Here is a 26,653-nt window from a genome sequence, read left to right on the forward strand (position 1 = left end):
CGTTGCCCATCACAACGGGTCTTTCGCCAAGGCACCTAGAAGTCGGTGGGCGGCCTGCTGGCTGACTCCTGGGCCAGGCCCCGCCCCCGCCCCGCCTGGGGAGACGCTGATGATGAACTGTGACACTCTCCCCTGAGCCCTGACGCGGCTCCGGGCCGCCAGGACCGGGCAACCCTGTGCGGCTCTTGAATGACATACATTTGCCAGCCTCTCTCTGGACGAATCAGGTGCCCGGTGAGAAGCCACCGGAATGCGATGGAGGACAGAGCTTCCTGTGAGGAGACGGGGCAGGCCCTCTGGGCTTCACCGGCGGAGACACCACAGCACCGCCGTCACGCTGTCCCTGTGGCTCTCCCCATCTCTGGTTTGATTCTCACTTTTATTTTATTTTTTTTAAATATGCATTTTTTTAAATTGATTTCAGAGAGGAAGGGAGAGGGGGAGAGAGAGTGAGAAACATCAATGATGAGAGAGAATCATGGACCGGCTGCCTCCTGCACGCCCCCTACTGGGGACCGAGCCCACAACCCGGGCCTGTGCCCTGACCGGGAATCCAACCCTGACCTCCTGGTTCCTAGGTCGACGCTCAACCACTGAGCCAGGCTGGCCGGGCTGATTCTCTCTGCACAGCACTTTTTCATGCAAAAGAGGAAGAAGGGAAATTATAAAACGGTATCATTTCAGACCCCCAGTGCCAGCCACGCCTGCCTGAATGTCTGCAGCGTGGGGCATTTAAAAAATAAATAAATTGAGATTTACTTTTTTTTTTTTAACCTGAAAATACTTCCTGTATATTCTTCAAGATCAATACCTATCGATTGGATGCTTTCTTTGTTGAATATCTGCATAATAACCAACCGGCTAGTTTCACCATAATTTATTCCGCCGGAACGGATAGTGCTTTGCAGATATTGTCGTCACGATGAATAATTCTGCACGCACCCTCCGACGCCGGAGATTTTATTTCCAAAGATTGATGCCCACGTGAGATTTACGGGTCAGAGAATCGGTGGGTTTTTTATGACGGACGCCCCAGATTAATTTTCCGAAAGTTGAGCCAATTCATTTTCCTGACGGCAACTTGTGACGGCACTTACCTCCCACCCCCTCCCTCCCCGCCTGGATGGGAGCCTGCTCCTCGCTCATCCGAGGGGGGAATGTTATCTCTGGGTTTCGTTCTGCGTTTACCTGACCAGTAATGAAGAGAACCCCTTTTCAGCACGGCCGGCGTGGCTCCGTGGCTGAGCGTCGGCCTAGGAACCAGGAGGTCAGGGTTCGATTCCGGGTCAGGGCACAGGCCCGGGTTGTGGGTTCCATCCCCAGTGCGGGGCGTGCAGGAGGCAGCTCATCTGTGATTCTCTCTCATCATGGGTGTTTCTATCTGTCTCTCCCTCTCCCAGCCTGTCCCTCTAAATAAATCAGTAAAAATATATTTTAATAAATAAATAAATAAGCATAAGCACAAAGCAGAGATGCCATTCCAAATCAGAGCGGGTGCTGTGGAGTCGGGAGGGAGAAGGAGAGGCACTGGGTTTCCAGTAAGTGAGGCCGGAAGCCAGGGGCTGGGGGCGGGGGGGGACGGAGGGCTCCCAGGGGCAGGCGGGTGGGAGAGAGCCGGGCACACAGGTGCGGGTCAGGTGAGGACAGTGAGCGGCCCTGGGCCAGGAGGAGGACGGGGGGTGGGGGAGCTTGAAATGAGAACCCGGGGGAACCTGTCGGGAGGAGCCAAGCGGCAAACCGGGAGCAGATGCGCCTGCTCGCCGGCGGCCCGTGGGCGTCCCCCGTGGGCCCCGTGAGGCCGGTATAAATAAACCCGGTATATTTAAACCCACGTGGTGCCTCTCCCCTTGCTTCTCACTGGTGTGACATGGGAGTCAATACTGTGGCCCTGGCCGGTGTGGCTCAGTAGATAGGGCGTCGGCCTGCAGACCGACGGGTCCTGGGTTCGATTCCGGTCAAGGGCATGTACCTCAGTTGTAGGCTCCTCCCCGGCCCAGGCCCTGGTTGGGCGCATGCAGGAGGCAACCCATCGATGTGTTTCTCTCACATCCATGTTCCTCTCTGTCTTTCCCTCTCTCTTCCACACTCCCTAAAAATCAATGGGAAAATATCCTCAGGTGAGGATTAACCAACCAAATAAACAAAATCCCCCGCTCATACTGTGCTGTCCAGTGTGGATGCTGCTGGACACCTCTGGCCGCTGAAGACTAAGTTAAATTTAAATTTAAAATCCTACCTCTCAGCTGCACTGGCCACATTTTTAAAAAATATGTTTTTATTGATTTCATTGTGGAAGGGGGAGAGAGAGAGAGAGAGAAAGGAACATCAATGATGAGAGGGAATCACTGGATCGGCTGCCTCCTGCACGCCCCACACGGGATGGAGCCCACAACTCAGGCCTGTGCCCTGACCGGGATTGAACCCTGACCTCCTGCTTCATGGGTTGGCGCTTAACCACTGAGCCACGCTGGCCGGGCCGGGCCACATCTCAGCACTTAGTAGCCACATGTGGCCAATGGCTGCGCGATAGGAGAACAGAAGGTTCGGAGTTCAAAGTTTCGGGTTAATTCATGTCTCTGACATTGACATGAACAAATCTAAGACACATTTCCCCCCGAAATAATTATTCTGCAAACAAAGAAGAGAGGGGAGTTCTGTGTGGAAGTCCTGAAGACATTTTTTGCATTGTGACATTTGCGTTTGAACACGTACCAAAATGGTGTTGTTTTTTTAAATGCATAACTTTTGAAACAGCCGTGCGGGAGAAGGAAGAATTACATCACGCTGAGTTGAATTGCTTATGGGAAAAAGTGCTCCAGCCCTGTGAGCTGGGGAGGACAGAGATTTCCAGAAGAACTGCTGCTGGGTGAGTCTCGGCCGAGCTCGTGGGGAGGAGCGAGCATCCTGCAGACATCCGCCTCCCTCGGCAGGGACGCTGCGCCGGGGCCCGGAGCTGGAATCACCGGGATTTACAGCAGGTGGGGGTGGGGGTGCAGCGGAGCAAAAACCCCACCCTTATTCCTGAACCAGCGGCCGCACGATCGCAAACAAGTCTTACACAATTCCGTACAGAAAGCAAGTCAGGCCCGGCCAGTGTGGCTCAGTGGTTGAGCATTGACCTAGGAACCAGGAGGTCAGGGTTCGATTCCCGGTCAGGGCGCAGGCCCGGATGGTGGGCTTGATCCCCAGTGTGGCGAGTGAAGAAGGCAGCCAATCCATGATTCTCTTTCATCATGGATGTTTCTCTCTCTTCCTCTCCCGTCCTCTTTGAAATCAATAAAGATATGTATTTTTAAAAAGTATTTAAAAATTTAAAAAGTATAAGAACCAAAAATGTGTCCTAGAAGCCGCCCGCAGCGTGACCGGGGGTAACAGATGTTCCAGCCCGCCAGCGTCTTGTCTGTGTGTCTATGGCAGCCGTGGGCAAACTACGGCCCGCGGGCCGGATCCGGCCCGTTTGAAATGAATAAAACTAAAAAAAAAAAAAAGACCGTACCCTTTTATGTAATGATGTTTACTTTGAATTTATATTAGTTCACACAAACACTCCATCCATGCTTTTGTTCCGGCCTCCGGTCCAGTTTAAGAACCCATTGTGGCCCTCAAGTCAAAAAGTTTGCCCACCCCTGGTCTATGGGCACCCTCGGCGTCCCACGCCGTCCGGCCACCCGCGCCATGTTCCTGTGTTGCATGGAGGCGCGTGCGTGGTGTTTACTCTGTTCTGTACATTCCCGAGCTCCCGGGCTGAGCTCCGTAACATACAAATAGGAAGTAACACGGTGCTCCAATATGTGTGTGGCTATTTATGGGCACCCAGACTTTTCACACTCCATATGCTTATTTTATAGATGTTAGAGCCGCGTGGGAGCGCTGTCTAATGTTGGCGACACATTAGCTTCGAAAGGTGCCGGGAGGGGTGATCCCTAATTCCTGTAAGTGAGCCACCCACCCGGGCCTCGGCCCCCGCAGGGCCACGGGGCCTCTCACACGCTGGGCTTGTTGCTGGAACAGAAGTGGCTAAAGACAGGAAGCGTTCATATCTCATCCGAGAGGATGCCCTGAAGCATGCACGTGGCCACGCGTGATCGGCGTGTGCTGTCCTGCGTGCTTGTCCGTGTGCGCACCTGAGCGGTTGTGGTGTGTGTGTGTGTGTGTGTGTGTGTGTGTACATCCTTCTACTTAAACAGTCAGTACAGAAGGTTGATGTAACGTGAGGTGCATGCACGCACAAAATACTCCTCCCTCTCGAGCGCCTCAATTTCTGGAGAAAACCGCCCGCCCGCTGCCTCTCATACCAGGTGTTCTGCAGCGTGTTTCTTACTCGGAAACTCAGCTGGGCCCCGACAGGAATCAGGGAATCGGGATGTGTCCTTGCGACCACAGGTGTTTCTGGTAACGTGGGTTTTGTGAGGAATTCTCAGGTTCAGCTGCTGTGTTTTCCACTTGTCCATCCAAGTGCCCTGTCACTCATCCATTCAGTTGTTCATTCATCGCCAAGTTGATCATTCATTCACTCACTCACTCAGCTGTTCACTCACTCACTCATAGACCTTGAGTCATTGCGGCCACCCCGGTGACAGGTACAGCTCTGAAAACATTGCAGAGACGGTTTCCTTGTTCCCATTCCTCCTGAGCACAAACTAAGCCTCTGCTTCACCGCCGGTGGGTGTCTGCGTCTGTGTGATTGGCAGCCGAGTCACGGCCACATTCAGATGCGGAGCAGATGGGCTAACCCGCGTTTCCAGGGTGTTTAATCGCGGGTCAGAGCGGAACCTCCCCAGGATGGCGCCTGCTCGCCGTTTATTGCCCGTCATCCGGTCCATTAAACGGAACCGTTGATTGAATTAAAGGCACAGGCCCAGGAGGCCCGAGTGATGACTGAGCCCACGACTCCAGGGCAATGACCTGCTGGCGCCCGAGGCCCTCCGTGAGCGACGACGCTGCTGGGCGCCCACGCGTGCTCCAGCTCAGAGTTCACCCCGTGGCCCGCGCCCGCGCCCGCGCCCGTCACCTGCGCTCCCCGATGGCTTCCCAGTCGCCACCCAAAAAGTGTGGCGAGAATAGCGGTGGCAACGGCTGAGTTGAAAGCAGCTCGGCTCGCCCTAGCCGGTTTGGCTCAGTGGATTTCAGAGAGGAAGGGAGAGGGAGAGAGAGATGGAAACATCGGTGTGAGAGAAACACATCGATGGGTTGCCTCCTGCACTCGCCCTGACCAGGCCCTGGGACGTGGAGGAGCTTGCAACCAAGGTACGTGCCCTTGACCGGAATCGAACCCAGGACCCGTCGGTCCGCAGGCCGACGCTCTATCCACTGAGCCAAACCGGCTGGGGCGCTCTGGCATCTTTCATTAAAGCGTCCCCTGAGGCGTGGGGCGCCCTTTCTCCAGCCAAGGCTCTGCGGGGTTGGGCGGCGGTGTCTTCAACACCTGGGACAGCGCCCGCAGCCCCGGCACCGCAGGGCCTTCCACAACGCGCGCACCCACTGCGACCTCAGCACCTCGGACAGCGCCCGCACCCACTGCGACCTCAGCACCTCGGACAGCGCCCGCACCCACTGCGACCTCAGCACCTCGGTACTGCAGGGCCTTCCACAACGTGCGCACCCACTGCGACCTCAGCACCTCGGACAGCGCCCGCCGCGGAGACTTCAGCACCGTGGACAGCGCCGCTCCCAGGGCTAATGCGTCTCTTGAAGGAAGAGGTCCGAACCCAGTGCTAGACGAGGAGAAAGGAAAAAACTAACTTTGCTGAACTCGCAGCTCCCCAAACTCTAAGCACAACTCACTTGAGGCTTCATACCCAGCTCAGCCGGGAGCTCATCCGAACGCGATGCCTCCCCAAACCCCTTCGCCAGCTTTGCCGCTTTGCGTGAAGGGGGACCCCTTCCTCATCGTCGCCGGCGCTGGACGGTCCACCCAGAGGCACAGGCCGCGTCCCCCACAGCTGCACAGCACCAGGTTGGCTGCGTGAGGGATACCCCCAGGCTGGTCAGGGCTCCCCCATGCCCTGTGTCCCCGATCTCCGCCCCGCACACATCCTCAGAGGCCTGGCCACGTTTCCAGGAGATGGTTGCAATTATTGATCACTTTTGAAACGTTTTTTTTTAAAAAAATACGTTTTTATTGATTTTCAGAAAGAGAAAGATAGAAACATCAATGAGAGAGAACCATCCATCGGCTGCCTCCTGCGCGCCCCCTACTGGGGATGGAGCCCACAACCCGGGCCTGTGCCCTTGACCGCGGAATCGAACCATGACCCCCTGGTGCACGGGACGACGCTCAGCCACTGAGCCACGCTTTCAGGTTGAGAAACCAGAGGCCCCCGGAGACCATTAAGTCACATAATGGGCACCGTCCTCAGGGTTCTCTCCGCTGTGATTCACCGGGAGCCCATTCTCCCAGCCGGACGTCCCACGGCCTTTAGCCGGCGTGTTGTCCGGGGAGAGTTGATGTTGGCCAGACGGCCTTCCGCGCTGTAAAATCGCGTGTCGGTGACACGACCCCCGAGGTTCCTGGGTGGACGTCCGAGGGCTGCGACGACGTCAGGGGCGGGTAGTCTGTCTCCTCTGCCTGGAGGCGAACAGCAAACTCCTCCCTGAATTCCTCCTTCTCCGAGGCTTTGCGGGATTTTTTAGCAGATCGCCTGCCGGGCCCCAAACCGGAAAGGCGACATCGGCTTGCCGTTCATCTCTAAGCGTGTTCAGACCACAAGGCTGAACGGGACGCGTTGACATTTATCCCAAGAAGTTAGCTGGCGGTCTGGTGACCTCAACCACCAGGTTAACTCTCCCGCCTCGAACCCGCAGCCCCGGGGGCAGGAGCACTGCGGTGTATCGATCCGAGGCCGCTGGGCTGCTCACACTGGCGCTCCCCGCTCGGCCCACAGAAACAGAACCCGCTCCGGCGTGAGGGCTCACCACATACACACTCGAGTTATGTTTCACCGCCAAAGAATTAAACACCGGAGCCTCCGGGGCTTCCATTTGTCATGTCAGGTGGGAGTAGAGAAAGCCATTAGGAGACACAGCAATTATCATCGCGATCAATTAGTCATCTTGTTTGCATATTCACAGGCGTGTAGAGCCTCTCCTCCAGCAACGCCGCCGCCTGCTCACAGACCACGGGGGGAGAGAGACGCTCTCAGACCCCCCCCCCCCGCTCCCCCCCACCACCTTGAGCCAGCGCTGAGCTGGCGGTTCCCGTGTAGGTGCTGAGGTTTCACAGGTCATTTCGCTGTCAGTGGAGACACCTGGGGGGCAGCCCGCCGGCCATCGGTCCCCTGGGGCCTGGCGCCTCCCTCGGGGCCACGCGCTAAAACCCGTGTCAAAACGCGGAGGGTTTCATCTCCATCACTTCCCTTGGAGCTGCCTGCTCACATGTCTGACCAAGAGGGAGTCTTGATGGACAAATACTTCTTAGTGTCGCTCTTAAAACTGAATACAAACCGAGGGGGCGGCCGAAGAAGAGGCACTGGGCTGCCAGATATAGCAGAGATTTTTTAAAAAATATTTTTAAGTTGATATTAGAGAGGGGAAGGGAGAGGGATTGAGAGATGGAAACATCGATGAGTGGGCTGCACGCCCCTTACTAGGGATCGAGCCAGCAACCCAGGAATCGAACCAGCGACCTCTTGGTTCAAGGGTCCATACTCGACTGCTGAGCCACACCGGCCAGACCAGAGATGATTTTTAAAAATTGATTTGAGAGAGAGAGAGAGGAAATGGGGTGGGGGTGGGGGTGGAGAAACATCGATTTGTTGCTCCTTTATTTATGCATCATCCATTGGCTGCTTCTGACTGGGGTCGAACCCACAACCTTGGTGTATCGGGACGACACCCCACCCAGCTGAGCTGCCCCACCCCAGGGTCCGGAGGAGACATTTTTAATGAGAAATTCTCCAGCACAAAGTCCAAGGGGAGACTTGTACCACGTGCAGCTGATCCAGCTCAGAGGGGGGAGGGGCCCACGTGCCTCGCCAGTCCCCACCCCCACCCCAGGCTGCGTCCTGAGCCTCTGAGCCCCACCCCCACCCGCCCATCACCTGTGGGCAGACAGGGGGAACTGGGGCTGGCGGCAGCCCTGGCAGGAAAGCGAGTGTGTCTGTGGGTGCAGATGGAATTCCTTTTAAAGGAAAAAAATACCTCCCAACAGAAAGAAATGTTTTAAAATAAAGTAGCTCTCCAGGTCCAAGTGAACGTGTTTAAGGAAATGTCAGGGCGTGGAGCTGAGAGAGCAGCTTCGTTCCCTACCTATTTTCATCTCCCACAGATGCTCCAGCTCACGAGCGGGAGACACGATCCCACGGGGGGGGAGACACGATCCCACGGCGGGTGGGGGAGACACGATCCCACGGGGGGTGGGGGGGGGACACGATCCCACGGGGGGTGGGGGGAGACACGATCCCACGGGGGGTGGGGTAGGGACACGATCCCATGGGGGGTGGGGAGGGGGGGGCAGCGGCAGGACCACGACAGGGAAACAGAATTGTGCCCTTTTTCCTGCTCCTGCACAAAAGCCATTCATGTCTCCTGATTCTGCACCCTCACCCCACCTTTGTCCCTGCTCTCTGTTACCCTGAAATGCTGGGGCCTCTCTCACTGAGAGCACCCCCTCTTTCAAAGGCCACTGACGTCCGTCCATGGGAAACAGGCTAGAGGTCAGCATAAGAGCAGTTGTGAGAGAATCACGGATCAGCTGTCTCCTGTCTCTCCCCCCCCCCCCCCCCCCCCCCGCCTCTGGACTGGGGGATCGAGCTGGCACCCGCCCTAAGGACCCCTCCCCTCCCCTCCCCCCAGGGCCGCCGGCGCCGCCGAGGAGGTCATGCAGATCGACGTGGAAATCGAAGCGCCCAGCAACCCGCCGGCCACGCAGCTCGTCACGTGGCAGGTGGAGTACCCAGGGGACGTGACATCCGACCTGGGCGTCTCCAGGATCTACGTGAGCCAGAAGGACCTGGTCGGCATCGTGCCCCTGGCCATGGTGAGCGTGTCCCCGGGCCGACCCCGCGGGACGCGGGACCGGAGGCTCCGCCCGGTGACCCAGACGTGGGCGGAGGTGTCCGTGGGAAACGGGGATGCGGGGGCCGCGGCGCCGTGGCGTCTGCTGCAAACAGCCGACCCGGAAAGCGGTCTTACCCTACGGAGGAATAATAGCAGCTTATGCAGAAAACAACCAAATTCTAGGGCAGTGGTTCTCAACCTTCCTGATGCCGCGACCCTTTCATACAGCTCCTCATGCTGTGGTGACCCCCATGTCATTGTGACAAATTGAACGTAATTAAAGCACCGTGATTCATCACAAAAACAATATGTAATCATAGATGTGTTTTCCGATGGTCTTAGGCGACCCCTGTGAAAGGGTCGTTCGACCCCCAAAGGGGTCGCGACCCACAGGTTGAGAACCGCTGTCCTAGGTGTTAGGTTTGGGCCTCCCGTTATACGGAAAGTATCGATAATGGGGTGTTTGCATCACGCAATGTGACTGCGTAGGGGCCTCAAACACACGCACCTGCAGAGACCAAACAGCTGGAGCCTGAGTGACACTCATGGGAGGCGTGGCGCGGTGTGAGGGGGCGTGGCAGGACGTGGTGGGGGCGTGGCGCGGTGTGAGGGGGCGTGGCAGGACGTGGTGGGGGCGTGGCGCGGTGTGAGGGGGCGTGGCAGGACGTGGTGGGGGCGGGGTGTGGTGTGAGGGGGCGTGGCGGGCGTGGCTGAGGGGGCGTGACAGGACGTGGTGGGGGCGTGGCGCGGTGTGAGGGGGCGTGGCAGGACGTGGTGGGGGCGTGGCGTGGTGTGAGGGGGCGTGGCAGGACGTGGTGGGGGCGGGGCCTGGTGTGAGGGGGCGTGGCAGGATGTGGCGGGGGCGGGGCCTGGTGTGAGGGGGCGTGGCAGGATGTGGCGGGGGCGGGGCCTGGTGTGAGGGGGCGTGGCCGGCACCTGCCCGTGCCGCCCTGCAGGAGACCCATGTTCTGAACTCTCAGGTCTCCTGCGTTTCCAAGAGCAGCCGCAGATGTTGATTTGATGGGAAGCGTCCTCTTGCTCACGCTGGGACTCCTTTTTTAATCAAACGCTGCAGGCCGCGCCCCTCCTGGCGCCCCCAGGTCACGGTGTAGGCCGTGTATCCAATCGGAAAGGCTGAGGCCGTCAGTCTGTCCGCCTCCGCCTCCGGGTGTGTGTGCCACACGGATGGGCTGGCCTCCAGGGACCAGCCCCGGGCCGGGGGACCACGCAGCGGTGTCTGTGGGAAGAGCAGCCCCCCTCCCCCTCGACACCCCCCCACAGCGCGGGCCCTGCCTCCCCGACGCATGAAGGGATGATGGATCGTTGGCGTGACTTCTCACAGCGCGGGGCCCGGTGAGGCTCCGGGCCGCGTGTGCGCTTCCTCCCGTCACCGCGCGTTTCCCGTGACAGTGACGCGCGTGGTGGCCTGTGGGCACCGCCTGGCGTGTCCCCTCGGCGTCCGATGGGAAATGCTGACAGGCGTGACTCCCCGGGGTGAGAGGCCGCCGGGAGTTCATCTCTCAGTGACAGGTGCCATGACGGTTGCCTAGAGACGACAGGTGAGGTTGTTCATGGTGGAAACGCGCCGGCGGGGCGAGTCCGTGGACAGGGCTCTCCCTCTCTGTTCTCTCTGCAAGGGCCCCTCCCGGTTCTTCATTTCACGGGTGACAGTGGCGCCTCCGTGGGGGCCACCAGTGGGTCTGTTACCGCCGAGGCGAGACCGTTTGTCTCGAGTAAGTAATTCTTTCAATCTGCTCCCTCGGCACCTTTGGTCTGACGAGCTTGGCCTGTGTCCTGACTCAGCCCTTCTCTGCCTGGGATGCCCCTCAGGCTCCTCACACCCCACGGGACCCCTGCTCTCACCGGGCCTGGGAGCCGCTCCCCGGGCCTCTCCCTTCCCTGCTGTGACTCATGGGATGTGCAGGGCTGTGTAAGGACAGGGCTAGAAGCAGCCTTGGCTGAGGCGACCCCGAGCCTTGCGCGAGCTGGGAACTGCCCCTCGCTGTCCAGTCCAGTCCAGTCCACCCCACCGGCCGTAGTGGCTCCAGGGCAAATCGGCTGCTGCTTCCACCTAAAGGAACTCCCGAGGATGGGGGTGCAGGGCCGGCACGGTGCCCCCCGAGGCCCAGGCCCCAGCTTTATTTCTGCGTCAGCAGCCGAGGGAGGGCATGGTCCCTGTCCTCAAGGTCACCCTGTGGCCCAAGGTGGCCGCTGGGGTGGCGCCAGCATGTCCATGTCTGCAGAGCAGAAGTAAGGAAGGCAGGCGGCCCGGCTGGCGTGGCTCGGTGGTTGAGCATCGGCCTATGACCCAGAAGGTCACCATTTTATTCCCGGTCAAGGGCACAGGCCTGGGTGTCAGGCTCACTCCCCAGTGTGGGGCGTGCAGGAGGCAGCCGATCGATGATTCTCTCCCATCGCTGATGTCTCTACCTCTCTCTCTCTCACACTCTGAAATCAGTAAAAACACATTTAAACAAAGAAAGAAAGGCAGGTGACTTCTCGTTTCAGGCCCAACCAGGAAGCTCCCCACGTGTCTCCATGGTACCACCACTCGGCTCACAATGTTCAAGAGGTTTTCTGTTACAGAACAACCCGTGGTTTGTGTTTTAGCACAAACACCTTTGCACACGTCCCTGATGGATTCGGAGAGAAACTTGCAGACATAAATTTGAGTCAAAGGGGGTGGGTCAAAGGACAGGTGACACTGTAACGTGTGTTGGTAAGAGTCCTCCGGCGGCCTCCCCGTGGTGGCCCGGCCGCAGCCCGCCTGCTTCGGAGAACGCCCCGCTGCCCTGCGCGGCGCCAGCAAGAAGCACTCAGGCTCCGGAGTGGACGATTACAGGCAATTCACATCGCAGTGCTGCCTGGGTTCGCCCCCCCCCCCCCCCCCCCCCGTCCCCTCCTTATTGGTTCCATTATATGTTCTTAAATTTCCTTCTTAAACATTTGTTCTGAGCCCATTTCCTTTTCCGATTGGGAATTCACATTCTTATGACTGTCATATAGTCTTTTTTGAGCATTGTGCTGAAAGCCACGAGACGAAGGGGGCCGCGCTCACCGCTTTTCACTGTGCGGTTCATTAATGTTAAATATGCCCAGGCTATTGTGCAATCTCAGAGCTCCAGAACCTTCTCTCATCTCCAGCGGGAGGCTGTACCCGCCCAGCGCTAACGCCCCGCCCCGCCCCATCCCGCCCCCAGCAGCTGCCCTCTACTTCCTGGTTCCTTACACAGGGGATCCTAAGCTTATTTTTTAAAAAAATACATTTTTATTGATTTCAGAGAGGAAGAGGGACAGAGAGATGGAAACATCAGTGATGAGAGAGAATCATCCATCAGTCGCCTCCTGGACGCCCCCTACTGGGGATCGATCCCACAACCCAGGCCTGTGCCCTGACCTGGGACCAAACCGCAACCTCCTGGTCCATAGGTCAAACCTCAACCACTGAGCCAGGCGATCCTAACCTTTTGATTGGCGCAAGGTCGAATCCACTGATCTGCGGAGGCTTTATGCTTAGACTTGAGTTGGGTTCTCAGCTCCGGATAGAACTTAGGCCCAGATGGACATAACTGACCGTAACCAGAGGCCTCGCGCCCTGAGGGGCCGGTGCCCAAGGTGTTGGGGACGGGAGAGTACAGACGTGTGTGCCGACCCGCCCTGCAGATTTAGGGACTGGAGACAGTTTTTAAGCAAAAACAGAGAGGCCCGAGCGCGCGTCTCTCCGGGAAGGGCCGCCATGTCCCATCTGGAAGCCTTCCTGCCACGTGACACCGCTGGGCGAGCACGCGCACCTCAGAGCTCTCCAGTCGCCCGCCTCCCAGCCCCCTCCTCCAAGCTCCTCCTTCCTCCTGCAGCCGGACGCCTGGCCTCCTGCCCTGGGGCCCTGAGATGCCCCTGCGCACAGCAGACCCGTGGCCAGTGGCCGGATTCACTCTTGTTAACGTCGCTGGTGGAGATGACACCCCAGGAGCCATAACAGGCAGGAGCCACACCCAGGTGCCGGGGAGACGCGGCTCAGCACGTCCCTCTCTGCACCCTCCACGTGCTCCCTGGGCTCACCTTACTGTCTGGACCCCCCCTACCCCTTCCGACCTCAGCGCCCTCCCAGCGTGCAGGTAGCCCGGCGCCAGTGCGTCACTCCGCCGACTGCGCATGCGCTGTGCGAAGCCTCTTCCCATTGGCTGGAGGGAGCGTCTCCATCACCCAGGCAACGCGGGGAGCTCGGCCAGGCCCCCATCGCTGACTCAGTTAGCTGCACACCCAGTTCTTTGCTCGCGTGGCTCTCAGGCTGGCAGGAACCTGGCAGGAGGCAGCCTCTTTCCTCCTCGTCTCATGTGCATCTTAAATCTCGTCGGTCAGGGCCCCCGATCTCTGACTCGGTGGAATATTCCATCCCTGCGAGCCCAGCGCTCGAACGCACCCACCGTTTTATAAGCTTGTCATTTGCTCCTGAAAAGCTTCTGATGGAACAAACGCATGTTCAATAAGCGTCCCTGAGCCCTACGCGCCCCTGTGCTTCTGGGAGATGAACGGCCTTCACCAGCCGCCCCTGCCTTCGCCCTCAGCGCCCGCAGGACTCAGACTCCGGGCCGCCCCCGCTGGGTCCCCTGCTGCCCACACTGTGCGCCACCCGCCACCCACCGGGCCTCTCTGCATGGGGCCCAGGGGGACCCCCGCGGGGGGGGGCACAGGGCCACGGGCCAGGCGTCACGTGTGTCTGCGAGGCGGGTCGCACTTGGTCACAGTGTCCCGTCAGCTGTGGAGTTGGCTCAGGTGACACGACAGTCACCCGCGGGGATCAGACGGTGAGAAAGGGCCCCCGCATGAGGGGGGGGGCATCTTTCCTGGCTTCCGCGGGGACACTTCTCCCTCTTTTTCTGTTTGGCGGGACAGCAGCCTCCTGGCTCCTTTGCGGCTGACGCTCCAGGGCGTTCCCTCCCTGTGTCAGCCGCTGAATAAGATGCCAGGGGCCTCGCTGCTTCCCGGGCCTCCCCAGGCTGCGGTCCCTCCACAGAACACAGGGCTGTCCTGGCCGCAGCTTCGGAACCAAGTGCCATGAACAGCCCTTGAGAAAATTCTCTGCTCCGAGACTCAGTGTGGCTTTGTGTTCCCCAAACGGCAGGCACCGGGCCCCGAGTGCCTGCTGGGGGTCAGGTGGCAGGCGTGGCCCTCCGCACCGCCCTCCTGTATGAGGCCTTTCATCCCCACAGGGACCCAGGGGAGCGGGGGCCACGCTGACCCCGCCGCACAGGTGGATGGGGGTGTGCGGAGCTGAGGACCCCCCCCCCCCCACCAGTGACCCAGCTGAGAGGCTGGCGGGTGTCGGGCTCTAGACGGAGGGCCCAGGGGCCAAGCGCCCAGCCGGTCCCCTCTACTGTGGAAACAGAATTCAGGCCCTGGCCGGTTGGCTCAGTGGATAGAGCATCTGCCCGCGTCTGCCTGTGGACTGAAGGGTCCCAGGTTCCATTCAGGTCAAGGGCACAGGCTCAGGTTTCAGGCTGGATCTCCAGTGTGGGGCGTGCAGGAGGCAGCTGATCCATGCTTCTCTCTCATCATTGATGCTTCTCTCTCCCCCTTCCTGTCTGAAAGCAATTACAAATTATTTTTTTAAAGAAAAGAAACCGAGTCTAGGCTGTTGACCAGCGCAGAATGCAAACCGCTCTGCAGAAAATGCAAATGCGAGAGGGCTGCCCCTAAAGACGTGATGGAGACGAGCCGGGAAGAGGAAATGAATTATTTATTGTGCAGCAGCCACTGCCTTCCAGGGCGGTCAGCCCCCGAGCTGCCCTTGCTCCCCCGAGAGCTGGCCTCGCAGAGCCGTTCCCGGTGCGGCAGCCGCGGCCCAGCCTCGCGGCTTTCACACGTGCACACGGCGGCCGGAGCGTCCCCGCTGCCCCTGGCGGCGTGGCTACTGCCCGGCGCTCTGTGCGCGGACCCTCAGGGGTGACCGTTTCGTGAGCAGCAAAGCAAGACCCTGTGCCTCTCTGTCCGGTGCCGAGGGCGCAACAGAGCTCGCAGCCCCGCGGGGAGGCAGCTGGCGGGAAAGGAAAGAGTAATCCAGGCCGGGGCCGCGGGGCTCAGCGGGTGAGCGCCGGCCCGGGAACCAGGAGGTCAGGGCACAGGCCCGGGTTGGGGGCTCCATCCCCAGCGGGGGGCGCGCAGGGGGCAGCCCTGCTGCTCGGTTTGCTTCGACTGACCCTCGCCCCGTAACCGCGGCCCGTGGGGGGGGGGGGGGTGCGGGGGCAGACGGAGCCCGTTCTCTCGCGTCTCCGGTTCTCGTGGACGGGAAGCCGCCCCCTCCCTGACGCGGAGCCTGACTCCTGGAGGAAGGGCCCTGCGTAGAAAAACCGCTTTAAAGGCGACGTTTTCATGAGAAAGCGCAGGTTGCCGCTGCCTCGCTCCTGCTTGGAGCCGGCAGGGGCCTGACGGGGCCGGGGAACGGGGGTGCTCCCTGCCCTCGCATTTCTCACCTTTTTCCTAATTTCCTCTGCGCCATGCTTTCCTCGCGTCTGCGTTTCCCAGCGGACACCCGGCCGCCCCTGGCAAGCTGACCCTATTGACTTTGTATGTTAACGGCCGGTTCCCACGCTCAGGGCTCAGCCCCATAAACCCCGCCCCTTCCTGCTGAACCCGGGCCTGCGTTCCTCACCTCCTTCCCCGGGCACTCGGGGCGGCCGTGGGACCCCCCCTTTCCCAGCCACGGCTGCCACCCCCCCCCCCCCCCCCCGGCGGTTCCCCGTGGAGTGCAGTCCTGGGTATCCACTCCACCGAGTAATTATATTCCGATCCCTTCTTTGGAAAGAGGTGAACTCTGAACAGATTAGAAACGTGACATCAGGTAAAGCACAGAAGGGTTGTCATGCGGACGCTGGTTTTTCTCCTTTTTAAAAATTTATAACAGCCTTGACCGGTTTGGCTCAGTGGATAGAACGTCAGCCTGCGGACTCAAGGGTCCCGGGTTCGATTCCGGTCAAGGGCATGTACCTGGGTTGCGGGCACATCCCCAGTGCAGAGTGTGCAGGAGGCAGCTGATGGATGTTTCTCTCTCATCGATGTTTCTAACTCTCTATCCCTCTCCCTTCCTCTCTGTAAGAAATCAATAAAATACATTAAAAAAAATTTATAACAGAGAAGAAGGGAGAGGTAGAGAGAGAGAGACATCCATGAGGAGAGAGGATCATGGATCGCTGCCTCCTGCACGCCCCCTGCTGGGGATGGAGCCTGAAACCCGGGCCTGTGCCCCGACCGGGAATCGAACCTGAGACCTCCTGGTTCCTAGGCTGATGCTCAACCCCTGAGCCCCGCCGGCCGGCCGGGCTGACGTAGGTTTTCCGACCTCTTTCCAGCTGAGGGCCTTTCCTCTACGGGGCGACCCGAAGAAGTGACTTCTTTCTTCGCCATCTCTCCCACCCGCGACCCTGAGACGACATTGTCGAGGGGCAGCCAGGGCCGGACAGAAGCTCATCTGTGGGCCAGGCCGGCCGACAGCTGGCCCGGGGCCGCCTGGCTGCGCTCTGCGGTTCGCGGTGGGTTTACAGAGGACCCTGTCTGCGGAAGGCACCTCGGGGGATTGTAACAAGTGTTCGTTAGCAGCTCTAATGGCTCTCTCTCTCTCTCTCTCTCTCTCTCTCTCCCGTGCATCTCCAACGTGACACAAAGTAATATTTATTTCCACGGCGAGCAGCAGCCCAGATGGGTTGTTTCCGGGGAGAGCCCTGCTCCCCGCTGGGTGGGGGCTGACCCAGTAGCTCTCCAGGTCACCTTGGAGTGGGGGTCGGTATCGCCCCACCGTGTCTTACCGAGGGCGTGTTGTGAAAGTGAAGCATTTCGTTTCTTTTTGCTTGTTTGCTTGTTTTGGAAAAAGACAAACACTGTATCTGGCTGCCCTGTAAACAGGAGTATAGGGGTGTAGCTGTGTCTGCAGTAATACGCCGGCTCTGTGCGTTCCCAGGGTGCGTGTGCGTGATGAGTGCTCCTCAGCACTGTACACGCTGGGCTGTTTGTTTCTTTGGTTAATCCTCACCCGAGGATATTTTCCATTGATTTTTAGAGAGAGGGAAGAGAGAGGGAAAGACACAGAGAAACATCGATCGACATGAGAGAGACACATCAATTGGTTGCCTCCTGAATGTGCCCAGACCAGGGCCGGGGGGGCCAGGGAGGAGCCTGCAACCCAGGTACGTGCCCTTGACCGGAATCAAACCTGGGACCCTTCAGTCCGCAGGCTGACGCTCTACCCACCGAGCCACACCGGCCAGGGCTCGCATCGGGGCTGTTGACATCCCTGTCCTCACACCTGCCCCACGAAACACCTCCTTGTAAATCCGAGGGCCGACGAGGGTGTCTCCGGAGCGTTCGCGTCTCTTAATTCACGGCGCGCACTTCGCTTCCTCCCCTCCGTCTCCCGGCTACATTGTTGCGTCTTAATTACAACATTAAACACTGTCGTTTCCCTTTATGGAGCCGGCGGGGGTTTCTTTACTGAGCAGCTGAGTGGCTCAATTACCCTCCCGCTAATGGGGAGAGTGTAATTAGCATTGTCTGGAGGCTAATTTCCCCGCGCGCTGCCGGGCCTCCCGGGCCAGCCGGACATCCTTCTCCGGGAAAGGCAGGCCTGGCGTCACTTTTATGGGCCCAGCCTGCACGTTCACACCAAGAACATAAATCCGCTCCATGGACACGCTTCACTCCCCACGCCAGGGGCCTGCCGGGCCGGCCTCCAGGGGCCGGCGTGCGGAGGGGAGAGGAGGTCACGAAGAACACCAGGCTGTCCTTCAATGCTGACCCTGTGACGGGGTCTCCGAGTCTTGCCACGGAGACGGGGGAGGGCTTATTGCTTCTTTATATGATCGTGATAAGAAACACAATACGCCCTGGCCCGTGTGCTCAGTGGTTAGAGCGTCGGTCTGTGGACTGTAGGGTCTCAGGTTTGATTCCGGTCAGGGCACAGGCCCGGGTTGCGGGCTCCATCCCCAGTGGGGGGCGTGCAGGAGGCGGCCAATCCATGACTCTCTCGTCATTGATGTTTTTCTCTCTCCCTCTCTGAAATCAGTAACCAAAAAATAAATAAAAAGGTGCATCTTTTTCCCACGCAACACCCGCCCCCTCCCCCCCCCCCCCCCCCCCCCCGATTGAGTAGGTGTGTCTCGGGCACCCAGTTCTCCGCGGGCAGGACAGGCTGTGGCAGGACGGGCTGTGGGCACACTGTGGCCGTCTTACCTAAGGATGCAGCGGCGGGAGGAGAAGCGGGGGAAGGGAGGGAGGAGAACGGCCGGTCTGCGAACAGGGATGGGAGACAGTGCGGCTCAGAGCAGACAGCGGGTCAGCTTCCCGGGGACCTAGCTCCGCAGCCCTCGCCGCTTCCCCGAGGGGTTTGCCCTCATGTCACCCCCTGTCAGACGGAGCCCTTTTGGGGGCCCCCAGCGATGTCTGCCGTGCACAGGGAGACGGGACCGGGTCTCACCCCGGTGCCTCCCTGCTCTCTCCCTCCACCCGCAGCACAGACTCCCCGGGGCGGGGACACCCATACTCACAGCGTCCTTGGGGGACGGGCAAGTTTACTGGGTGAGATCACAGGGCCGATGAGGTCATGTCGCCGCGCCGAAGGGGACGCGGGCCGCCTGTGCCTCAGCTGAGCGAGAGGCAATCAGACGCCGTGTCCTTCAGCAAACCTGTTCCCAGACGCGGGCCCCCCTACGGCTTCAGGGTCTCAGGATAGAGGTGTGGGGATTAGATCTTCTGACTCGATGTGAAAAGACTGCCCGTCTTCGCACACAGGCGCACAGGAACTCTAACAGGCAACGCCAAGATAGGGAGTTATCGTGGCTATTAGGTGGATGGCACATGCAGCCCGGCTGGTGTGGCTCAGTGGTGTGGCTCAGCGTCCAGGGACTCTCCCGGGACCCAGTGTGACGTCAGCTATTCAGGCGACGGGTGTCTGTCCTTCATCCCACAGCCCAGCGATCGCCCAGGGTGACTCACACTCCAGGTTTGTTTCCTGTCTTTTTTTTTCTTAATTTCTGAGAGGAAGGGAGAGGGAGGGAGAGAGAGAAACGTCAATGATGAGAGAGAATCACTGATCGGCTGCCTCCTGCACGCCCCCCATTGGGGATGGAGCCCGCAACCCGGGCCTGTGCCCTGACCGGGAATCAAACCCTGGCCTCCTGGTTCCCAGGTCGATGCTCAGCCCCTGAGCCCCGCCGGCCGGGCTGTTTCCTCTCTCTGGGAAGAAGGACGGGAAACCACCGAGCAAGGTCAGAAGAGGAAACCCTGCGAGAGTCAGAGGCTGCGGTCCCCCAGACGCAGGGAATGTCTTTCAGTCGCCAAACCCCAGGCGCGAGCTGGTTCCGCAGCGTCTGAGGCTGACGGCATCGCACGCGGGGGGAATGCCGATGCCGGGAGGAGTCCGGGCGCTGGCCCAGACGCTCCTTGTAAATGTCGTCCTTTATTTATTTTTAAAAATATATCTTTATTGATTTCAGAGAGGAAGGGAGAGGGAGATAGAAATATCAATGAGGAGAGAGGATCATGGATCGGCTGCCTCCTGCACGCCCCCCACTGGGAATGGAGCCCACAACCCCAGCCTGTGCTCTGACAGGGAATCGAACCCGGGACCCTCAGTCTGCAGGCCGATGTTCTATCCACTGAGCCAAACCGGCCAGGGTTAATGTCATCCTTTAAAATACGCGCCCCTCCCCCCCCCCCCCCCCCGCATGCTCTGAGGCCAGACACACAGAGGAACCCCTGCACTAACCCCCCACAGAGAGTTAGCAAAACACCAGTGGGCAGAACCTGGGCACTTCCCAGGGAAATCTGCTCATCGACTCCCAGACGGGCAGCGTCCGCGATTGGCTGATGGACAGTCTGAGCGGGAGGAAAAGGAGCCGCTCAGAGGCTCCTAAAAGGCCCTTTGGGTGAAGAAAAAAGAGACATTACTAGGAAAAGCCATGTCGGCGCCTGTGGGGCTTTCATGCCTTTGATAGCAGCTTAACGGGCAGAAAGAATAGCTTAGCGAGTAAATACTTTATTCTGGGCCGCGAGAGAGCCGCGGGCTCCAGCGAAGGAGCGAGTGCGTGTCACCACCAGCCGAGTGACGGCACCCTCCCCGCGGCCATGGGAAGCAGGTCTCGGCCGTGAAACCCTCGCCGCATCCTGCGCAGGTTCATGGGGGACATTGCCCGTCAGCCCGGCCCCCTCTCTCTTTTAAACATATTTTTGTTGATTTCAGAGAGGAAGGGGGAGGGAGAGAGACACATCCATGATGGGAGAGAATCATGGATCGGCTGTGCCCTGCCCAGGAATGGAGCCTCGACCCCCTGGTTCCTAGGCCGACGCCTGACCCCTGAGCCACACGGTCTAATAACCGTCTTCCTCAGTGAGCTCGCTTCTGCCTCCCTGGGTCCAGTTCACTTCCTGTCCCTTCACAGTTCCCACAGCCACTCCCCTGCACGCAGACGCGTGAGATCTTGCCCTTCGTCCGTGGCCCGTGGCCGTGACTGCCCCAGGCCCCGCACTGCCCACGGCGGTCCCCGTCCTTGTGCAAAAGTGGCTGTGACGTGGGAGCCCTGGCCCTTCGTCCCCGGGGGCTGCTCAGGGTCCAGATGGAAGCCCTAAGCCAGGTCCCCGCTCCGTTGACTCAGCCAAACAAAATCAACCACCGCGGGAACATTCCGGAGCTTCGTTCAGAACCTGAGAGGGGTGGGTCCCGGTACAAGTCATTATCTGAGATGTCTCCCGTCGGTGGTGAGCTGACCCGTAAAAAAATTAATCAAGAGTCGTCTGCGGTGCGGTATTGACATTCTCCCCCTCGTTCATGCTCGAGAGAATCCCATTAAAGGTTCTAATTGACTCTGCATTCAACGCATCTTCACAGGGGCCGGGGTCACATCTGCCCAGATGTTAACACGGAGACAAGCCAAAGGCCGGGCTCCTCCCAGCTGCGCGGATCTGGTCTGCAGAGCGATGTGTTCAGCAGCCGCATCTGTGCACAGAGAGTAGGACGGGGTGGCGGGCCTCGCACCCCAGGCTCTGGCCCGGGCGGTAGGGAGGGCCCTTCTGGCTGGAGGGCGAACAGGCTCCTGAGGGGGTCCGGCCGGGTGGGCCACATGGGAGCTCTTTCTCCCGCCAAAACCCGGGTAGGAGGGACGGCGGCTTGGCCGAGGGGCTCGGGGAGCTGGACGGACGGGATGCTATGGAGAGAGGGGGTGGGCTTGGGGCTCAGAGGGGGGCGGACAGGATACGGTGATGGGGTGGAGGGTGGGGAGGCGTCTGGGAGCCTCCTGGGCTGGGAACACCAGCAGCTGGGTGGACGCCCTCCTCTGAGACGGGAAAGCAGTGGGCGGAGTTCTGGGGGTTGGTCATCGGCTTGGGGAGGCCTGTGTGGAGCGGGAAGTGTCTTAGAAACAACAGCCAGCGCCTTGACCTTGAAGAGTCAGGTCTTGCTCTTCAAGGTGAACTCAACGTTCGAAACCTCAGAGCTGTGCATTTATTCTGTAATCACAAACCTAGCCTTGGCCAGCTGGCTCAATGGATAGCACGTCTGCCTGCGGACTGGAGGGTCCTGGTTTTGAATCTGGTCAAGGGCACGTATCTGGGTTGCACGCTCCATCCTGGGCCCTGGCCAGGGCAGGTGTAGGAGGCAACCAACCGATGTGTCTCTCTCATCATCGTTGCCTCTCTCTCTCTCTCTCTCTCTTCCATCCTCTCTGAAATCAATAAAAATAAAATTTGTTTAAATTCTTAAAGACGGGACACTGTTGGCCAGCATTCCTCACGGACAGCCGTGCAGACGCGATTCACAACATCTGGTCAAACAGAACCCGCCACGTCGGGAAGGGTGATGGATCTCGAGCGACAAGCCACACAGCGTGCAGGGGGCGCGAGGGGACTGCTCGGGCTGATGGGATGTTTTAAGCCTGGGCGGTGGGTAGGGATATCAGCACAATCATCTGAATCTATTCAAACTCATTATACATTCCAAATAGTTGACTCCATTTTATGTAAATTCTACCTAACAAAGCGGTTATGAGATGCATAGCATGGCCAGGACTGTTCTTTTGTGAAGGAAAAAAAAAAGAAAAGAATTCAATCCAGCGTTCTGTTCTCCAGGAAAGGAAGAGCGACCGTAAATTTGAGTTTTAATTTGACTGTACGGTTTATTATAGTCAAGTGTCTGCAATATGGCTTCAACACACACTTAATGTGCGTCTAACGAGATCCTCTGGCCGACTAATTACGGAGCCTGAGTAATGGACTTGAACCATTGTAGGAGCCTGCACAGCCCTTTCAGGCGACACAGAGAGACACTCTTACCAGAATGTTCCGCAGTGTGTCTGCCCGCGCAGTGCGCCGGAACGGGTTCCTCCCACACCCGTTGCCTTTGTGCGTAAAAATTACTCTGCTCGCCCACAATCAGAGCAGGCCCTGTATGTCTGTCCGTCATCAAAAACCTGAACATTATCCTAAAAAGGCGCCACTCCCAGCATATTCTTTATGTGTTTCTTTTTTTAAAAAAAGATATTTTATTGATGTTTTACAGAGAGGAAGGGAGAGGGATAGAGAGTTAGAAACATCGATGAGAGAGAACCATCGATCAGCTGCCTCCTGCACATCTCCCCACTGGGGATGTGCCCGCAACCCAGGTACATGTCCTTGACCGGAATCGAACCCGGGACCCCCGCAGGCCGACGCTCTATCCACTGAGCCACACCGGCCAGGGCTCTTTATGCGTGTCTGACCCCGTGTGTGCCGCCAGTACCGCACAGAGGTTCAGAGAAAAATGGGAAATTTCTCGAAATGGGCTTGGGATTGGAAAGGAAGCCGTAAAGCCAGACTGATTGGTGACCGGGCAGGCGAGAGCGGACGGGCGGCAGGCCGTTAGACGGCAAGTGTGGGAGAGACGGGGATTTCTCACGGCGCAAGCTTCCACATCACAGCCGAGCCCAGATGTGTTTCCTGAGCCCGGGGAGCGGGCAGGGGCGTCCGTTCTCCAGAACCGAACCAGCCCAAAAGACCAGCTTTCCGCGGCCGCGGAGGAGCCACGCGTGGGCGCCACGTCTGGGAACATCGTCAGAGACTGGCCATGTCTCCGGGTCGCTCCTCGGATCTGCAAACCTCGGCTGATCTGCAAGTTCCTTGAGCCTCGTGGTAATTCCCTCACCGTCGTCCCCGCTTCCGTTGGCGGCAGCCTCCCTGCTCGGCCGGGACGGGGGTGGGGGTGGCGGGCGTGTGTTTGTTTTTCCTGCCTCCGGTTCATGAGTCCGTCTCGGTGCTCCCGCTCCCCCCGCCGCCTGGTGCCGCCGGTTCAGCGGAACCCGCATCTCAGAGCCTGTGTCGCGCGCACCCCCGACCCGGGGTCCGGGAGGCGGAGGACGGACACCCCTCCGGCCGCTGAGCTCCGCCGGGGCGGGGGGGGGGGGGTGCTGTCGGCCGCACCCCAGCTTCCTGAGTAAAACCAGAGAGAGGTGGCGGCGGCGGGGGGGACACGGAGAGGACCCGCGGGGCAGCCACACCCCCTCGCGGTCCCGTTCGGACGGGACACCGACCGAGCGTGGCCCCTGTGCACGTGGGGCTCGTTTTTCACGCCCAGCTCGGTGACTGCGCCGGGGTTTCCCCATCCCAGCCCGGAAACGCGGGGACCGGAGGCGCCGACGAGGACCCACGGGTGGCGCGTTGCGCTGTCAGTGTGAACGGAGCAGCAGCGGGGACACGGCCACGCGCAGTGACCTGTTGCCGTGGGAAGTGGTTGAAAGGGCCTCACACCGACCCCAGGGGGTGCGGGTGAGCCGGGGGGTGGTGCGCATCACGTGACGTCAGAGCTGCAGGTGCCTGCAGTCAGCGCTGGGCTGGGGGTGGGGCATGTGACGTGCTGACGTCAGAGCTGCAGGCGCCTGCAGTCAGCGCTGGGCTGGGGGTGGGGCATGTGACGTGCTGACGTCAGAGCTGCAGGTGCCTGCAGTCAGCGCTGGGCTGGGGGTGGGGCATGTGACGTGCTGACGTCAGAGCTGCAGGCGCCTGCAGTCAGCGCTGGGCTGGGGGTGGGGCATGTGACGTGCTGACGTCAGAGCTGCAGGCGCCTGCAGTCAGCACTGGGCTGGGGTGAGGCATGTGAACTGTGACGTCAGAGCTGCAGGTGCCTGCAGTCAGCACTGGGCTGGGGTGGGGCATGTGACGTGCTGACGTCAGAGCTGCAGGCGCCTGCAGTCAGCGCTGGGCTGGGGGTGGGACATGTGACGTGCTGACGTCAGAGCTGCAGGCGCCTGCAGTCAGCGCTGGGCTGGGCGTGGGCAGCGCCAACCCCGCCCCCTGGAGCTGGCACCCCGCGTGCTCAGGCCGCCAGGGGGCTCCTGGGGAAAGCGGTTTCCCAAAGCGGCCAGAAGGAGCCGGAGCAGGACGAGGCGGGCTTTCTCATGACCCTGGCGACACGGGTGGCGGGTGATTTAAGGTGACAGCCATGGAGGTGGCGGGAGGAAATGGGGGTGCGCTGTCCGTGGTGCTGACGGGATGGGACCCTGTGCCAGGAGCGCCCTGGGGACCAGGGAAGGAAAAGTGGGTGGATTTCTCAAGGCGCAAGCTTCGCACATCACAGCCGAGCCCAGATGTGTTTCCTGAGCCCGGGGAGCGGGCAGGGGCGCGTACTGTTTGAGACGCTGAGGGCGAAGCCAGCGGAGGGAGGAACCCCGCGGAGAGGCCAGGCGGGCAGGGGCACCTGGGGTGCTCAGGGGCGAGGACCGAGCCGGGCACCTCGATGCTGGAGATCACACCTGGGGGGGGGGGGGCGACCTTCCACGGCGACGCGGCCCCCACACGCCCTGGTCACCCAGCGGCTCCGCTGGACACGCCTCCTCTAGACTCACAGACGACAGTGGGTCAGTGTCCGTGAGCTCGGCCACTCTGCAGGGTCTGGAATGGTTTTCCTTTTCGCCCAGCTCCCATGACCCCTCTCCCCGTGACCCCTCTCCGTCTGACTCAGCGAGGCCTGGGGGCAGCCTCAGGGGCCAGCCCGCCTGGGACTCACCGAGACGCGGCCCTGTCCACCGGGAAGACATGGAGACGGACAGGCTGCGGCTGGGGAGCAGCAAAAACTCTGCCCTGTCCCTCTGCAAGGTCGCACCCCGTCACCCCACCACCAGGAGACGGAGGGCAGACTGGCAGAGCAGCACGCCCATGGCCAGGCGTCCTGGGGCCGGTGTCGCAGGGTGACTGCGTCCGGCCTAAAGCCCCGCGCGGTCGTCCCCCGCCTCCCAGAGCAATCTTAATTGCATCCCTTCCTCCTCCTAATTAGTGTGAACTCGAGGCATGCAAATTCACCCTCGCATTGGCCTCAGGACAACATCATTAAGAAGTTGTCTGGTGGAGGAGAGAAAAACTCATCGCGCATTCCGGGGCGGGCATTGCGGGGCGGGCATTGCGGGGCGGGCATTCCGGGGCGCGCCCACCGATGACTCCTGGACTCTCCGCGGTCCCGGGTCCGCGGCACTGGCTGGCTGCCGGCAGAGATAATCAGACCCGGCTCCCACCACTGGCCGCCGAGCTGCCTGAGGCCGCCGGGTCAGGAGAGGGCTCGCACCCCAGCAGTCCCTCTGGAGCCGGGGTGGGGTGGGGGGGCCGCGATCCAAGAGACACCCTCTCCTAGGCCCACACACTTCGCTCCAGTGCAGCAGGAGCAGCCCTTTGATGTCGGTTCACGCTGTCGGTTCCGGGCCAGTTGAATTAATTTCTCATTTTCGTGTACGGAAAACCGGCTGCTCCTGGCTGCTCCTGGCTGCTCCCAGCCGGGGGGCAGTTCTGCCGCCTTTGACAATTTGACACGCCTTGTGCTGTGGTGACGGGGAAAGGGGGGCAGCCGTGCAGGGGAAGGGACAGGCAGGCGCCCCCCGGTTTCAAAGGGCAAACACCCAGGACGGGAAGAGGCCCCTACACTCGGCCGTCACTCGCACACTCAGGCCGCCGTGTAGCGGTCGGGAAGGAGGCACTGCTGTCTGTGAGAACCGTGCCAGCGCTGACCATGGTCGGTCCCCAGTACATGCTGAGTGCACGCACACTCGCCGTCCTTGTCGCTTGTCACGGGGCCTGGAGCACAGGCTCTGCTATTTCTGACACGAGGATTAGCGTGTTTTAAAAATGCACACAGCCCGGCTGGTGTGGCTCAGCGGTCAAGCATCCACCTACGAACCAGGAGGTCACGATTGGATTCCGGTCAGGGCACAGGCCCGGGTTGCGGGCTCCATCTCCAGTGGGGGGCGTGCAGGAGGCAGCCGGTCCATGGTTCTCTCTCATCATTGACTCTTTCTCTCCATTGATATTTCCCTCTCTCTCTCTCTCCCTCTCCTTTCCTCTCTGAAATCAATAAAAACATATTTTTAAAAGGTTAATGATGTCCCATCTCTTAACTCTCAGGCCAGTGGTGGCTCAGGTGGCCTGTTAGCCTCTTCTCTGCCCACGAGGGCTCTGCCCGTCTCTCTCCACCTTGTGTTTTGTTACCCGGGGGCGGGGGGGGGGGGGCCCAGCCGAGGATTAAAAAGGAAGGGGGGCCCATCCTTCGCACCCTCTCCCCGGCGCTGGGATGCCCGCCAGCCCCACCCGTGCACTTAAAGGCCGGCGACGGTGTGGTTTCCTCTCTTCTGTGGAAATTCCACCTTAAAGACCCCGCTCTTTG

General features: G+C 59.9%; 1 protein-coding gene across 1 annotated transcript in view; it reads left to right on the top strand.

Moving 5' to 3' along the window:
- Positions 1-26,653, top strand: part of TMEM132D (transmembrane protein 132D) — a 52,423-nt gene that overhangs the window by 17,443 nt on the left and 8,327 nt on the right. The window contains 1 exon segment of the mRNA XM_070402931.1: positions 8,794-8,977. Coding sequence (XP_070259032.1) covers positions 8,794-8,977 — 184 coding nt within the window.

The sequence above is a fragment of the Myotis yumanensis genome, unplaced genomic scaffold (assembly GCF_028538775.1).
Source record: "Myotis yumanensis isolate MYYU_CA2020_CCGP unplaced genomic scaffold, mMyoYum1.0.hap1 SCAF_117, whole genome shotgun sequence".
Classification (NCBI taxonomy): Eukaryota; Metazoa; Chordata; class Mammalia; order Chiroptera; family Vespertilionidae; genus Myotis; species Myotis yumanensis.